Genomic DNA, 15,127 nt, shown 5'->3' with positions numbered 1-15,127 from the left:
ATTTTGTTTAAGGCTTGTCTCCACAGCTGGGTCATGAGCGTCTGTAATGTTTTTTGTTTGCTTGTTTATTGTTTGTTTTGATGCACCTGGAGACTATTAGCTGATAAACACTGACCTGCAAAGGAGTTAGTCCACATTCTAAAAGCATGCATGAGTTTTATAGATGCCTCATGAAGAACGTAGTTTCTAAAATAAAAATACATTGCATATTCAAAGTACATCCCAGTTTTTGTTTATAAACATTAAAACTCAATTTTAATACTTTGGGAAAAAGAAAGTCACTTAGGCGTTTTGAAATGATTCTTTCCACTTTCTCCCTGTACATTGGTTGGACAGCACTTCCTTTATTTTTATTTCCTGCCGTTGGGGCTCTCTGCCAGCCCCTCCGGAAAGAGCACCTTGTCTCTTTAAGAGTCAGAACTCTACTGATAATCAGGGGACTTTCTGGCAGATTTAAGGCCCTTCTACCCCCCAGAAGCGCCCTTGGTTCTCTGTTGAATATTCATGAGAGGGTGGGGTCACATTTTGTGACCTGAAAAAATCCCATTAATAAATTTGGTATCTGACACAAAAACACTTTAGGGTGAAGAGCGATCTGCGCTGTGCCCATTTAACATCTGATCATACGTTGATGGTCACTTCGCGCTTGTCTCTTTTACAGCCAGAGTAAAGAGGGAATTGTCTGCTCCCCGCTGACCCTGTTGAAATTCAGGCATTTGCTTGATTGGAAATATTACCAATATTCTTTATGGTTTGTAGTAACCTGCATTTAATACACCTCACATCAAAATGTACTTTCAAGTAAAACTCCTGGAATTACTGGGTCAGATTTTGTTGCCTTTTTTTTTTTTTTTTTTTTTTTTTGAGGGCAAATAGGTATTCATTGATGTCACATTATTCCTTTTCCTCTAATATTTTGAGAAAAAGAATAAAAATGTGTGTGTGGATTTTGTGTGTGTGTCTTTAAAAAAATATACAGGCCAGGAAGTTTTTCTCCAAGTTTGAAGGTGGTAAATAGGTGATTTTTTAGAGTCGCCGAAACGGACTAGATTAACCTGACGCTTAAATCGTGTCAGTTGAGCCAACAAAGTTTAGCATATTGTTGACTTTTTAAAAAAAACACTGTAACTCAGCTTTCAATAGCCTGAAAGAGCAGTGACTATTTCTAATAGAGAAGGTCATCCTAAAGTGCTTATTGAGAGTAGGTTTTGTTGTTGCTATTGTTGTATAAATAAGAAAGGAATTTAAAGAATTATTTCTTAGCAAACGTGTGGCAGATGCTTTCTTCGGCAGCTGTCGTTCTAGAGGGGAAGTTGCCTGGTTCAGCGACGAGGCACGTTGTTATTTATTTCCACCCCGCGTCGGCTTAGTTTTCCTCGGTGCGCACTGGCACACTTTGGCGAGCCCGACTCTGGGAAAGAAAGGGGTGTGGGGAGGCCGAGGCTCTGTGAAACCCCCGACGTGAAGCGAAAGTTCTCCTCCCAGGGCGGTTTTCGAGGAAAGCGCTTCTCTGCGCTGTCTGGGAGACCCACGTCCCCTCCCGAAGCCGAACAGTTGCTTGGAGCTGTCGGCTTGGCGCCGCCAGCGCCAGGTGCCCCTCTTCGGCCTCCCGGGTTTCTCGGAAAGGTTAGGACAACTCTTTGTCAGTTTCAAAGACGAAACAAACACGCCGCCCCGCCGGCAGCCCCGGCCCCGCAGAGCCCCGGCCAGAGGGAGCGGTGCGCGCCGAGCCCGGCCGACCCAGACGTCAGCCGGAGGCGGGTCACCGGGTTAACAGCTATTAAGTGGAGTTGCTCTCCAGACAAAAGCAGGGTTGCACCCGAGCGTGATTTCACCTGCCGCGCGGAGGGGGCCGGGGCGCGCGGGCGCGGGGCGCGGGCCGCGGAGCCCATTGTGTGGGGCGCGGCGCGGCGCGGCGCGGGGTGTTTAGAGGCGGGTTGTGATTGGTGGAGCAGGGCGGGGCGGGTGGGCGCGGCGCGGCGCGTCTTGTCAGCCCGCGAGCCGGAGCGCCCCTGCGCGCGTGCAGTCCGCCTGCACGCCGAGGCCGCCGGACCCCACGCCCGGCCCGCGCGGGCGCCCCGAGCCCGGCTCCGCGCGCCTGGCGGCTACATGGAGAGTGTCAGGTTGGTCCTTCTGATTGATCTTTGCCGGTTTCGCTCTCCTTCCCCCGGCTCCGCGGCGCCCGCTTCCTGGGGGCCTCGCTGGGGAAGGCAGGAGAGCCCGAGGGTTCTGAAGTTGAGTCTTTTAAAAAATCATCCTCATCCTCGCTGTTTACCAACTTGGGTAGGAGTTGCGCTCTGGAAGTGGAGGCGGGGAGGGAGGAGAGGGGTAAGAAGGAGCTGCAGGCCTGTGGGTCCTGGAGAGAGATCCCCCCCCCACCCTTGCTCTCTGGCTCACACTCTCGCTCTCTTTTTTTAAATGTTCATGGGTGGGGTGTAGTTGAGAGTTGGAGGAAGTCCTGCTTGTGTGTTTCTCTCTCTCTCTTTTTCGTTTGCGATTCATTTTCTGCCGGTCTGGCCTTCACGCAGCCACTTTGGTGAAGCCCTCGCCATCACTCCATTCGGGGGACGTATCTGGGGTGTGATTTCTGTCACTTTCAGAGCGTGTGAAATATACAAGGAGCCTTCCATCTCAATGTAACCCATGTGGATGTTTCTTTGCTTCTGATAGTTTGTTTCTATATCTGTCTAGGCTATTTTCAGCTTAGCTGTTCAAATTCGAGGAGTTCACACACAGTAAAGGGGGAGGGAGAGGCACAGAGCCCCACACCGGAGCAGGCGAGCGAGCGAATGGAACACTCTGGCAGGTTGGGGATTCTAAGCCTCTGTTGCATTACTTGGCTGGTTAATTAAGTAGTGAGCGGGGTTTGGGTTTGGACGTGCAGCAGACTGAGGAATTGCCACGGGGTACTCCCAGCTGAATCGGCTCTGAATGTAGCTAACTCAACTGTCAGAACTGCATGAAAGACGGTCAGTGGAAACGGGACTTTTATTTCCCCCCTCCCCAAGTGTGGTGATGGGAAGGAGAGGACCTTTAGGAAGTGGGTGGTAAAGTTTTAGAGCAAAGTACATATAGACTCTTCCTCTTTGGGATTAACTCCTTCAAGTCCTGACAGTTAAAAGTAAAATATCTAGTAATTTTATATTTTTGTCCAAACAAATCAAATGTTCTAATCAAACCAATTTAAAAATGCAAATCACCTCATTTCCATAGATTCCAGCATTCTAAAAGTGACACATTTGGGGGAAAAATTAAGCCTGATAACAGGAAATGTGAATCATACTATCAATGACTAATCTGCTTAAGAAAAAAAAATAAGTTACATTTATTTTATCATTAGGAAGGCAGTGTTAAGCCAAATTTTTTAAAGTTTAAAGCAAGTGCATTTTTATTTTAAAAGCGGCCCTGTTTTGCTGTTTTTATTTGTTTGTTTTCATATAATGAGTTTTCCAAGAGGAATGTATATATGCAATCAGAGGTGGTTTATGTGGTAAAGAGCGCAAGCTAGCATGTTAGTGCCAAAGAGCTGGAACATGATCACATTAAGATTCTAGTTTAGGGTTTGATGTGTGTGTTGCTGTTACTGTTGTTTAAAAGAATACAAAGCTTCCTTGGTTATTAAGATTGACCACTAAGTAAATCAGTTGAAGACTGAAGCACGTTGTCCTAATTGATGCCCTTTGCATAAATTGAAAAAAGGTCTGTATCTATTTTAATGTGATTCTTTGTAGCTGCCTGACACATTTCAGTGAAAAGTGTGTAAAAATGAAACCAAAATACAGACTGCCTACCCAGAGACACTGGCTGACTTACTGTAGGATGTGATAGAGCTGAACTGAAAACGCATTGGGCTGACACTTGATAATCAAAGTTGATTTATTGTTCATTAGTACTGCATTAGCCCTTTCAGGCAAGACAGTTATTTGTGTAGTGGCCTGTCAAGAGTGAGACTGCAAGCACCTGTCATTTCTAAGGCATGAGATAAGCAACCAAATATTAAGAAGATGCAAATAAAAATAAATTTGACTAGGTAAAGGGGCACATAGTAATACATTTTTTTCTTTAAAAAAATAGTATGGATCAATACCAGCCCGTAAGAAAGAAATCTATTGAGGATTATTTTTTAACCCAAAGAACGACTTACAGAAGGAAAGTAATGGGCTTTATATTCACCCGTTTGCCTTAAGAACTTTGTTTCCTGCCCAAATGTTTAGCTTGTCTGACAAAAAGTTGGTTAGTTAAGGAAATGAGAAGCATAACATGTCAATTATCTAATCCGAGTAATTTAGGTAAGGTAGGTTTTTGTTTGTGTTGTGTTAATGAATATTTTATTAAATGAAACTTGTAAGCATGGGTTGATTACATGAAAATGTGATGGCATCATGGCTAAGCTATGATAATGTCGGCTAATAATGTCAAGTGCATTTTCTGCAACATGTATCACTCTCGATTTTTTTCTTCTTTCCCTGGAAGGGAATGATCTCATGACATATAATAGAAAACAACCTAAGTGTCAAAAGAAAACAAAATTAGCGAACTTTTGTCTGCAGCCATAGAAACGCGGATTAACTCATATTTTTCCAGGGATGGAATGGAAACATTCTGCATGAGGATATATAGTGTATTGTCTTCTCTGAATTTTCATTTGACAGGGATTTTAGAGGCTGTGATCTTAATTAAATCTCAACTAGCTGAAATAATGCATCTAAAGGCATGCAGTGTTGCGTAACCTTGCTCAGTTGGTAAACCATAAATCATCAGAAAGCTTATGATAGGAATGGTTGGTTTGAATTTTTTTTGTTGTTGTTTGCAGTTAAATGTACCTTGAAAAACAAAACCCTCACCATCACTGCCTTGCATGTACACGTTGTCAGGACCTGTCACTTGAAAGATAAACTCTTTTATGACACTGACCAGTTCTACAACTTCTTAGCCAACCTCCACACAATTGGAAGATACCGTGAAATTAAAATCGAGATTAATTAAAAACAATGAAAGTTCAGGTTTGTCTTGGTTAATGTGGCAGAAACATTGTTTGAGTTACTATGTTTCTGAGACAATCAGGAGAGAGTGTTGTGACTAGCTTCTCAGTCTGTACTAAAATTTGAGTAAAATTTGAATTGACAAAATGAAGGTTGGAGGAATTTATTTTATTATGTGGTTTAGTTGTAGATGAACATCACTAAAGAGAACCTGAAAACCATGTTCTTGGTAACTGGGCAAATATAGTGGTCAGTTAGATTCCACTTCAGGTAGTTCATCATTCCTTGATTTGCAAACAAGGGATAATGTAGCAACAGTTGATCGAGAAGGTTAGAGTAAATAAATACATAAATCGTGTCTCTCTGTGTGTTACATTTTAAAATATGCATTTAATGACAAGGAATTATTAAACAGCTTTATTAACTGTCTAGGTTTCATAAATTATAATGCTTGCAAATATTAGGTTATTTACTTTTAGTGCCTCAAATAGATAGTTTTAACTGCTGCAGTTTTTGATTTATATGTATGCTTGAGGAGAAGGAAATACCTACATATAAAAGTTGAGAATGCTGTTTTGTGATAGCTTGATTTCATGTATCTTTGCACATAACATTTCATGTAAGACTAGAAGTTACATTGCTGATGGGCTGTAGCTCTCTTGGGGCAAAAGGGTAGCTTTATGTGTATCTGTGTGGCTAGATTTGGGGATAGTCTTAACACTGTTAGCTAAATTTGTTGTTTGGTAAAAGGTTTGTTTTCTTGGAAGCAGCGTATCTCTGGACTCTTGTTTTAGTCCTTTCAGAGCGTGCAATACTTCCCTCCCACCCCCACCAAGTGGCATTTTGCATTCAGTCTTATTCTCTTTCATTTAGAAAAGAAAACTCAGGTGTCTCTTAGCTAAACAATCCTTTGCAGATTGTGGGGACTTGAATCATCTGAGAAGGGCTAATCTGGGCCTCTACTTTTGGATTGTAGGAATGCTCTTCATTGAGTCCCTCTTCCAACCTGTGAGTTGTTTGAGGAGAAATTAATTTCAAATGAGAAAAATGAATACTGAACACATACATTGTGCCTCATTTTCAAATCCAGTTAAAAACAACTAATCAATGAACATGCAGGCTAAATGTTAGGGTGAGCTTTTTAGAATACCTTGGTATCATGTTTTAATTTCTAAGCTTTATCTTGCCCTTAAATCTGAAACATCATTGTTCAAATAACTGAGAACAAGGTAAATCAACAACATCAAAAAGGTCGGCTTCTGTGATTTCTCAAGGGCTTGTTATTTTGTACTTCCCAATTCTATTTGATGTCTTGACAAAACAAGATGACACAGGGGAGAATACATTAAATTTTGATTTTTTTCATCTAACCTGTTACAGTTGTGGCAGCTTAATTTCTTCTACTTTTTCCTGAAGATGGCTTTTTGTACAATTACTCTAATTGTCACACCACTTCATGAGGCGGGTCTGCACGGGTTTCCCATTTGCCTTGATTTTACTAGGCATTTTTGAACATATTTTGACCTTTAACTTGTAGGAAGATTTTGGTTGGACTTTGTCTTCATTAGAAATAAATCAGTGAATGGTGAGATTGTCAAAGAAGCAACTGATGTTTTCTCATTAGAATCTCATTTGCACCCTTTAGCTTAACTGTGATGTATAAGGTGAAGGTGTTGGAAATAGGCGTGAGAAACTGTACAATTTGAGAAACTTGAGTTGTAATTCTTTTTAAAGAGTGATTGCACCCTAAGTAAGGCCTTATAAAACTTTGGAAATGGTCTAATTTTGGCCTACCTGTATGTTGAAATTCAATTATAGTCCCTTCTCCCTCTCAGTAATACGAGAAAAAAAATACATATTTGCAGTTAAGCTCCCTATGAAATTTTCTATGCTGATTAAATCATGAGGAAAGCAGAGCTATAAATTTAATTCTTAGTGTTAGAAAAATCTTCTTTAGACAGAAGATAGACATTATATTTTTCTTCATTTAACAGTAACTGTTGATCTAAAACTATATCCACAAGTTACCTTTTATTTATTTTAATCATGTATGTGTCTCAGATAGGATTAAAACAGTTGCTGTCTCTTTCATTATTTTTGAGTAATACTTCAATTTAAGAGAACTTCTTTAGCCAAGGCCTCTTCCTTTTCCCTTTAAGAACTACAGATCTATGGATAGAATCTTTTCTGGGGTACCTTCTTGGGGTAGTTCTCCCCCCTCCCATTTGCAGCACTTAAAAATGATTTTTGTTGTTGTTGTTAATATAAAATGCCATAGCATGTTTAATTCACATGCACTAAATTGTTTTCCATCCCAGCTACAGGAGAAAGTGGTGGAAGTAGAAAAGAGAAGGCATTTTCTTGATTTAAATAATAATAATAGTTGCTAGGTTGAAAGAATCAGTGCTTATTGAGTGATTATTTTCATGTGTGGCCTCCATTGTTTCCTGTATTTAACAGTTGCTAATGGGAGAAGCGATTTAATTTATGTAAACTTTACATTTTTATGCAAATGAAGCTGATATTTATTAGAGCTAAAACAATTATACTGGCACTTAGTGGAGTAACCTTGTGTGCCTGGGAAATGTTAGAGGAGAGCTGTTGATGTTCCACTAATACCTCTGCTGTAAACAAATATGCATTTATGCCACTTTTTAGAATTTAAAGACAAAAGAAAAAGAAGAGCTCGGAGGGCATTGCTGGAGATTGCTTATTAGGGTTGATAACCTGAAATAACTCCTGATTGGCAGGCGAGCCTTGGCCTTACAATTTTTTTGTGAAAGAAAGATAGCCTTTCTTGATAGAATGTAATAAACAAAACGATAAAAAATGAAATGCTAATTGCATTTTAAAGAGGTCTTTTGAAAAAAAATTTTTAATAGTTGGTTGTATTGTTACTGAGAGAACTGTTATGCTAATGACTGACTACCTAGATGATTTTGCATTAATATAATAACCATTACCTGCCTTAGTGCTTTGTACAGTATTGTGGCAAAATAGCTAAGCCTAAAAGAGTTATACAAAAAGCAGATTTCCATAATGAAATAGAATTAGACTTTCCACATAAATAACAAGCTTTTTAAAAATGTTTTAAAGACCGAAATACTATGTCAGAAGTGTGTTTTCTTTCCTGTATGATAGTTACTTGCGTGGTACCTGGTTGGTTCATTTTTTTTTTTTTTTTTTTTTTAATACCATGGAGAAATAGAAGCTTTCTAACTTTTCTGTTTGCCAATACCTCTGTTGTATCCATTGGCTTGTTAATTATGAAAACTTGTTTTCCACGGGGGGGGCCAGAGGTGATGATGTTTAATTTTCTTCTCCACAGGCTAGCTTGTATATGGTCATAAAATACTTAGCCTAGTTTTTTTTTATTATTATTTTTTAGTGGAGCTATATTCTCATGTTTGGTTTTTTGGTGACATTCTGGAGCCTTCTAATTTAATGTGTTTTGCTCCTGTTATTTGATTAACCAGGTGACACTGCCAAACCTGGTCAGTTACCACCCAAATATAGCCTGAAGGCTAGAACGGAAGTGAATTTTCTGGGACATACATGTGGTGAATGATCAGAGGGTAAAAAGAGTTTCTAAATTATTAACCAGATTAATAAAAATGAAACAATGTTTAAAATTTTTTATCTTCTCATTTTGGTTATTTGTATACACATTAATTATGAGATGATACCTGATGTGCAAAATTTATGTGTATGTGTACTAGGTAATATTTACTTATAGTTGACTGGAGTGTAAACTAAAGAGAGAAAAAAATGATAACATGTTATTTTCAGAATTTATATTGTGTCTTCCCCCCTCCCACCCAATTCCTTCAATTGTCTCCTAGCTTAGAAATAAGTATTGTTTCTCTGAGTGTTTTTGTTTGTTTGTTTGCTTTTTAGATTTTTCCCTTCCCATCATCTACCTTTCCCCATTGGACGTTAAAGGAAATAATATGGCATATTATTTTAATAGTCTTTCAGCATTCAGCTGATAGTCATTTTGAAGAAAAAACCGTATCAGGCAGAATTTACACAGTAGTGTATGGGCTTTTAGCAGCAGTTGTTAGTGCTAACACCGTTTTCCCAGTTGCTGGTATTAAGGTAGCAGCAGGCCCATACTAGCAGAGCTGTGATGGCCCAAGCACAGCTGTATTTCTGCCATTCCCGCAGGTTTGTGTGCACCTGGGATCGGCCACACCCAGTTGGTATCAGTCAACAGTGTAGCATGCCGTGTGCTTTTTTAATTCATGATTTCCTCTTGAAACTCCACTGAGGAGTGTTAACTGTGTGCGTTTTTTTAAATTCAGTTTTGTATGCTAGCATTCTTTAAATGTCTGCCAGAAGTTTAATTTGAATTTCTGATCCCTGAAGGCAGCTAGACAGAATCATTCTAGTTCTTCATAAATTGCCTTCTATGATTCATTGTTAACTCATAAAACATACTCATTTCTATATACTCAAACAGTTAAGGTAGTTACAGTATCGGAATTTTTTTTTGGCCTTATATTTAAATCATCTTTTGAGAAAGAAATCAAGAATTAGCTTGAACTCGCAGTTAAGGCCTGAGCCCTGTAGCACAGAAAACATCAGAAATGAATGTTTTTATCTCAAGGAGGTTAAGGTAGATGGCATGAAATCTGAAAAAAGAAAAAAAAAAGTTTCGTTTTTACTGAATACTCTCAAAGAGGGGCCCATAAATATTAGAGTGCTGTAGTTAAAAACTCACATGACTGTTTTAAATACTATTGATTTAAACCACTGGCTAGATTTTATGAATCAAAGTGTAATTTCGAAGCTTTGGCCATATTTCTCAATGCTAAAGCACTCTCTCTTGTGTGCCTTTAGCCGCTTTCCAGACATTCAACACAGGATTAAATGATAGTAGTTACAGTGATCAATAGGTTAAGACTGCTACAATCACTCTTGCCGCTAATGACCTCAGTAGTAATGGGCAATAAAGTGTGGGCTGTAATAGCCTCTCGCTGGTACTGCATGCCCTTTGATTCCTAGTATTAGTAGGGACTAGCTACATGAAAAAGTTGGACGTTGGGAATTAAGGGAGTGGATATATAGGCTATAATTCTTAACTATTTAAAGCCTTAAAAACTGTGCTCAGATTTTTTTTTTTTTTTTTTTTCAATTTTCTACCCCACCATCGTTTCTGGTCTATTTGAATATGTTTGTGAAAGCTTTCCATAACCTCTTTTCATGATATGTTGGAACAGAAACTTTGGGGAAGTCTCGGTTTTATAACATTTGTAAATGAAGCTGAAGCCCACTTTGGAGGCCCAGAGTTAACTGGCATGAAAACGTGGTTTCAGATAGTAAAAGTGAAGTGAAGACCATCAGGATATAATAGCCCACTTCTGATTATTCAGAGACTGAGCAGCCCGTTTGGAGGATTACTCAGGCCTCTTGCTTCCTTCCCTCCTTTGGCAGTGCCTGCTGCTGGAAAGCATATTATTACTCATCAGCACCCCCATCAAAATGTCCAAAAGGAAAAAGAAGGGGAGACTCAAGTTCATTATCCTGTTCTGTAACTGCAAAAAAAGGAATAAATGATTATGGGAAAAGGAGATTTAAACCGCTAGTTGGATGTCAGCCTTTAAAAATTGTCTGTACAGGTATATGTCAGTCCTTTCCATGATTCCCCCTTTTATTATTGACAGTCAGGGGACAATGATGTTTCTCCTTTAAGAAGATGCTTCTAGTTCTACCTGAGTTAAGGGGAAAAAACTATTTTAGGAGACATATGTAACTTTTAAAATGAGTTTTATTGAGGGATGATTTACGTGGGCTCAGATATTCTGATTTTCAGTGTTTAGTTGGAAGAGTTTTGATGATTGTATACGTGTGTGTGAGCACCACCCCAGTCAAGATAGGGACATTTCCATCGCCCCCGAAAGTTCACCTGTGCCCCTTTCTAGCATAAGGTTTCTATAGCTCTTTTAAAAACAATGACCAGGAGGTTATTTCTATGATGATTTCTGCTCTAACTCTGTTAAGTTCATGTTCATCACCAGTTTAGATTTTACACCACCCTATTCCTGTCTGTTTTCCTGTTCATCACCATCAGAAATTTGGCTCAAGAATATTTATATTGTACATCATCCAAGAAACGCAGAGGAAAAAAGAAACCTTAAACATGGTTCTTTTGTTTGCTTAATCAAACCTCCCCGTATGATGATGCAACTCTCAAGGAAAAGTAAACTTCTATTGTGATACGCTGGCTTTAGCAGCTCAAAGGATACCGATTGGCACCCAGTAGATATTTAAAAATCAGAAAAGTTTCTTCTGTATGAAGACAAAGTAGACTAATTGGAATTAATTTGTAGATGGTTAGATGTTTTGATAATGTCTTCCTGGTGTTTGCCCTAGACTGAGTGCAAGTTCACTGTTCCAATCATTGGTGATATTTCGTGCTACAAATTATCTTTTTAAAAGGATAATTTATCCATTCATATACATCTGTCCCATTTTGCATATGAAAATATTCAGACATGCCCATCTGTTTTAAATTACAGTGTATCTACATCTAAACTTAAAAGGCCACTGGAATAGGAAGAATTCATGGATGACCTTCCAGAGCTGGGTTAATGAAATTTTTCGCATGTTCTAGCTAGTGTTTTCCAAACACACGACACTTGCACATCAACATCCGCACACATGAAACATGCCCACAACAACAGTGGAGAACGTTCACTGTACATGAATCTGACCTTCAGGAACCATTTTTAGTTCATCAAAATTAGTGATGCTGAGAAATCGGGACATCAGTGCATAATGACTGTGAAATTAGGAATGAGAGCTCGCTATGCAAATGACAGGACAAATCATGTGAAAAAGTCAGGATAAACTGCATATTAAGACATTATGTTACATAAAATTAATACTGCATTTCTGCCTTTTGCTTACTGCTCCCCTGAAAGATTTTTTAATTCTTTTATCTTCTGATCAGCTATTGTCTGCGGGATTTTTTTTTTTAAGTGGCTCACAGGCAAAGTGCAAAACATGTTATTACCTTTTATTGTAATACATGAGATGACAGCAGATCCTTTTTAACAAAGTATATCCTTTACTGCTTCTAGCTTCTTGCTGTCACATGTTTGATTAGAAACCAAAGAAAAGTAAGATGCTTAAATATTACGGTTAGAAGACATACAGGTTTTGTCTTTTCTTTCATTGTTTTTTCTTTCCTTATCTTTTTATTTGGGGGGGTGATTTTTCATGAAATAGTCTTCTTGCATTACGGGGACTGACAAAATGGTTCTCATGTAGTCTGCAAATTAAACACAAGTGCAGTGATTATTTTGAATAGCTAAATTACATTCTAGAAAGCTTGCAGAATTCATAGCATTGTCATTAGGTATCCGCTTGAATACAATTTGTGTAACCTTGGCCAAGACAGCCTGTCATTTTAATGTCAGTGTTTTATCTGAACAAGACATCATCCTTTCAGATACAGTGTGCAGGTTCCTTGCAAAGATGCCCGTGCAGAAACGTGTTAACAGTTGCAAATATGAAATGCTATCAAGTTCATCACTGTAGCTGTTTGTCACTGAAATGTCATGGAAAGCGGCTTTTAATGGTATTGCACATAATATGAAAGAATTGAGACATCTGTATGCTGGGTGAATAAGGAAGGGTAAAAGGCATCATGCGAAGGGTCTGTGTTTAAGTTCGGAAGGTGTGTCCAAGGTTCCCTTTCCTGCAAGTCTAAGCGTTCGTTGATTGTTCTTAACATCACTGTCCACAGAGCAAGTGGGTCATATGGGCTCCAACTGCAAAGGTGTTGGTTACCATTTGTCTTCTTCCCTCAAACAAAATTCAAGTTTGGGTTGACTTCCCACAGATGGTTTTGACCAAAAACTCACTCTTAATAAGCAATTGAGAATGGTCGTATCCTAACTCCAGTTAGGGTTTATTAAGTTGGTCCTTTCTGTCTGCTTGCAAGGCTGCCTGGAACCCCAGTCAGTACTGCAAGGTTTTATTTTTCTTTCTTTAAAATAAACTCCATGATAGATGAAATAGGATCTGTTGCTGCATCCCCTCTGGATAAATACATGTTGCATGGGAAATTGGGCAACTCTTTAAGCAGGCTGATGGCAGTCAGCCGCTGAACCTGGGAGGCTGCGTGCTTCTGATTTCCTGGCTTCCTATTTATCCTTCATTAACGTTCTAGGTTCCCGTGTCAGTGGCTATGATGACACCTCAAGTTATCACTCCCCAGCAAATGCAGCAGATCCTCCAGCAACAAGTGCTGAGCCCTCAGCAGCTCCAGGTTCTCCTTCAGCAGCAGCAGGCCCTCATGCTTCAACAGGTAATTGTCCTTCCTCCACCTCCAGCCTGTCTCCCCCAGAACCCAGGGGCCCCCATCACTCCATTCACAGTCTCCCCTCCACCAGAGCAGCTTCTTTGCCCAGTGAAGAGTAGAGCAGCGTGGGTGGGGCAGGACACAGACCAGTTGCTGAATAATCGATGTGCTTTTGCATGCCCAAAAGAGAGGAGACCTGCATGGTGACTAGGGTTTGGGCCTGGAGAGTACCCGATGGACTGAGATCAGGGCTGTAATTGGACTTGGTAGCAGTAAGATCTTTTAGGCTTACATGGCTTTACACTCTTTTATTTGGTAAGCCCAGAGGCTCCTAAATGGTGTGAATCAAAGCAAAATGAGGAGCACGTTGGGAGTGGATTTAAATATGACAGCTCTTGAAGTCCCCATTTCAACTCAGAAGCTTACAGATTTTTTTTTCTTTAAACATAAAGAAGCATTTTGGAGTTTGCTAATTTTAAGGTCCAAAGTTGATTTTACTTCTTCCACGTACGATGTTACTGAAATGAACTTCTGGTTGTCATTGCACCATGGGGACCTAATAGTCAGACTTAACAGCCACCTGAACCAAATAGATGAGATTCAGAACTACTGCAGCGGGAGTCACTGGCCTGGGGTGGTAGGGACAGGATGCAGCGGAAGCTCCCAGACTGTCCATGCACACACGGAATAACACTGCATAGTGCCCAGCCCTGTCATGTAGAAAGCATGCAGTAGAGATTCACCAGACTCTCTCAGCAAGGGCATTTCAGCTTTGTTGTACTATCAAAGGTCATTCTTTGCCTTATTTTAATTAGTTTGTGTAGAAAATGGTATGTTTTTCATCAGTTCATTTTGGAAATTACTTTTCAAACAATAATGCCAAGAATAGTCAGTGTGCGCTGAATTTATTGTTGAGTTTCAAACTAAAGGTCAGGCCATTACAGATAAAAGGATGCTATTTTTCAAATCACAGTTTGTGTATGGCACCAAAAGGGACAGTGGATTGGCGCTACCCTCTGTTACTTACCGTCCTCTCTTTCCTTTGTAGCAGCAGCTTCAAGAGTTTTATAAAAAACAACAGGAACAGTTGCAGCTTCAACTTTTACAACAACAACATGCTGGAAAACAGCCTAAAGAGGTACCGACAATACATATTTTACTTTCAAACCACAGATCCCAGAGGACTATCTAGTGGCTATTAAACTGTCATTCATCTTTTAAATGATTGCACAACTGAGCTGACTCTATCGGTTCTCAGCTTTCAGACTGAGAGTTATTGTCCTGTTTTCACTCAGATTTTTCTGGGTTCCATTTGCTTGCTGCCACATATTTTATAACACCACTGCACGTGTATCTGTGTGAGGATCAGGAGAGGCCTCATTGACAGAGTCTTCAGGTTACTTTTTGCAACCTGGTAACAACTGAGGGCCAGAATGGAGCTGGGGGAAGTGAAGTGCTTTCAGGAAAATTTTACTTGGATGCACACTTCAGTTTTTTGTGTTTTTTTTTTTTTCCCCCCAGCTCGGAGAGCTTGGGGGTGTGGTGATGGCCTTTTCCATTGGAAGAATAACCCCTTGTGAGGTTGGATAAACAAACAAAAAAGTTAGAAGAAGATTAAACATCCACATCTTTTGTTTAACTTCTTCATGCAAGTTGTACATAATATAATTGCTAAAGGCATGTACCAGAGAGCATGAGTTGAAGTTAGAGAAGGCTCCAGCTTGGGTTGTGTTTTCTTGAGAGGCGGGGAGAAAAGTATATCATAATAGCCTCTATATGCACCACGCTTGATAGTGTCCATAACTTACCGCATTATGCCATACCACGAAGGTTG

The 15,127-nt window shown here is 39.7% G+C and overlaps 1 protein-coding gene across 1 annotated transcript in view; it reads left to right on the top strand.

Annotated features, from left to right (window-relative positions):
* FOXP1 (forkhead box P1) overlaps positions 1 to 15,127 on the top strand; it is a gene marked incomplete at its 5' end in the record, with an annotated part of 536,826 nt that overhangs the window by 428,598 nt on the left and 93,101 nt on the right. Inside the window, 2 exon segments of the mRNA NM_001266321.1 lie at positions 13,162 to 13,299; positions 14,342 to 14,431. Coding sequence (NP_001253250.1) covers positions 13,162 to 13,299; positions 14,342 to 14,431 — 228 coding nt within the window.

This window comes from Macaca mulatta, chromosome 2, assembly GCF_049350105.2.
Source record: "Macaca mulatta isolate MMU2019108-1 chromosome 2, T2T-MMU8v2.0, whole genome shotgun sequence".
Classification (NCBI taxonomy): Eukaryota; Metazoa; Chordata; class Mammalia; order Primates; family Cercopithecidae; genus Macaca; species Macaca mulatta.
The sequence above is the reverse complement of the archived record's forward strand: the minus strand, read 5'-3'. Positions and strand labels throughout refer to the sequence as shown.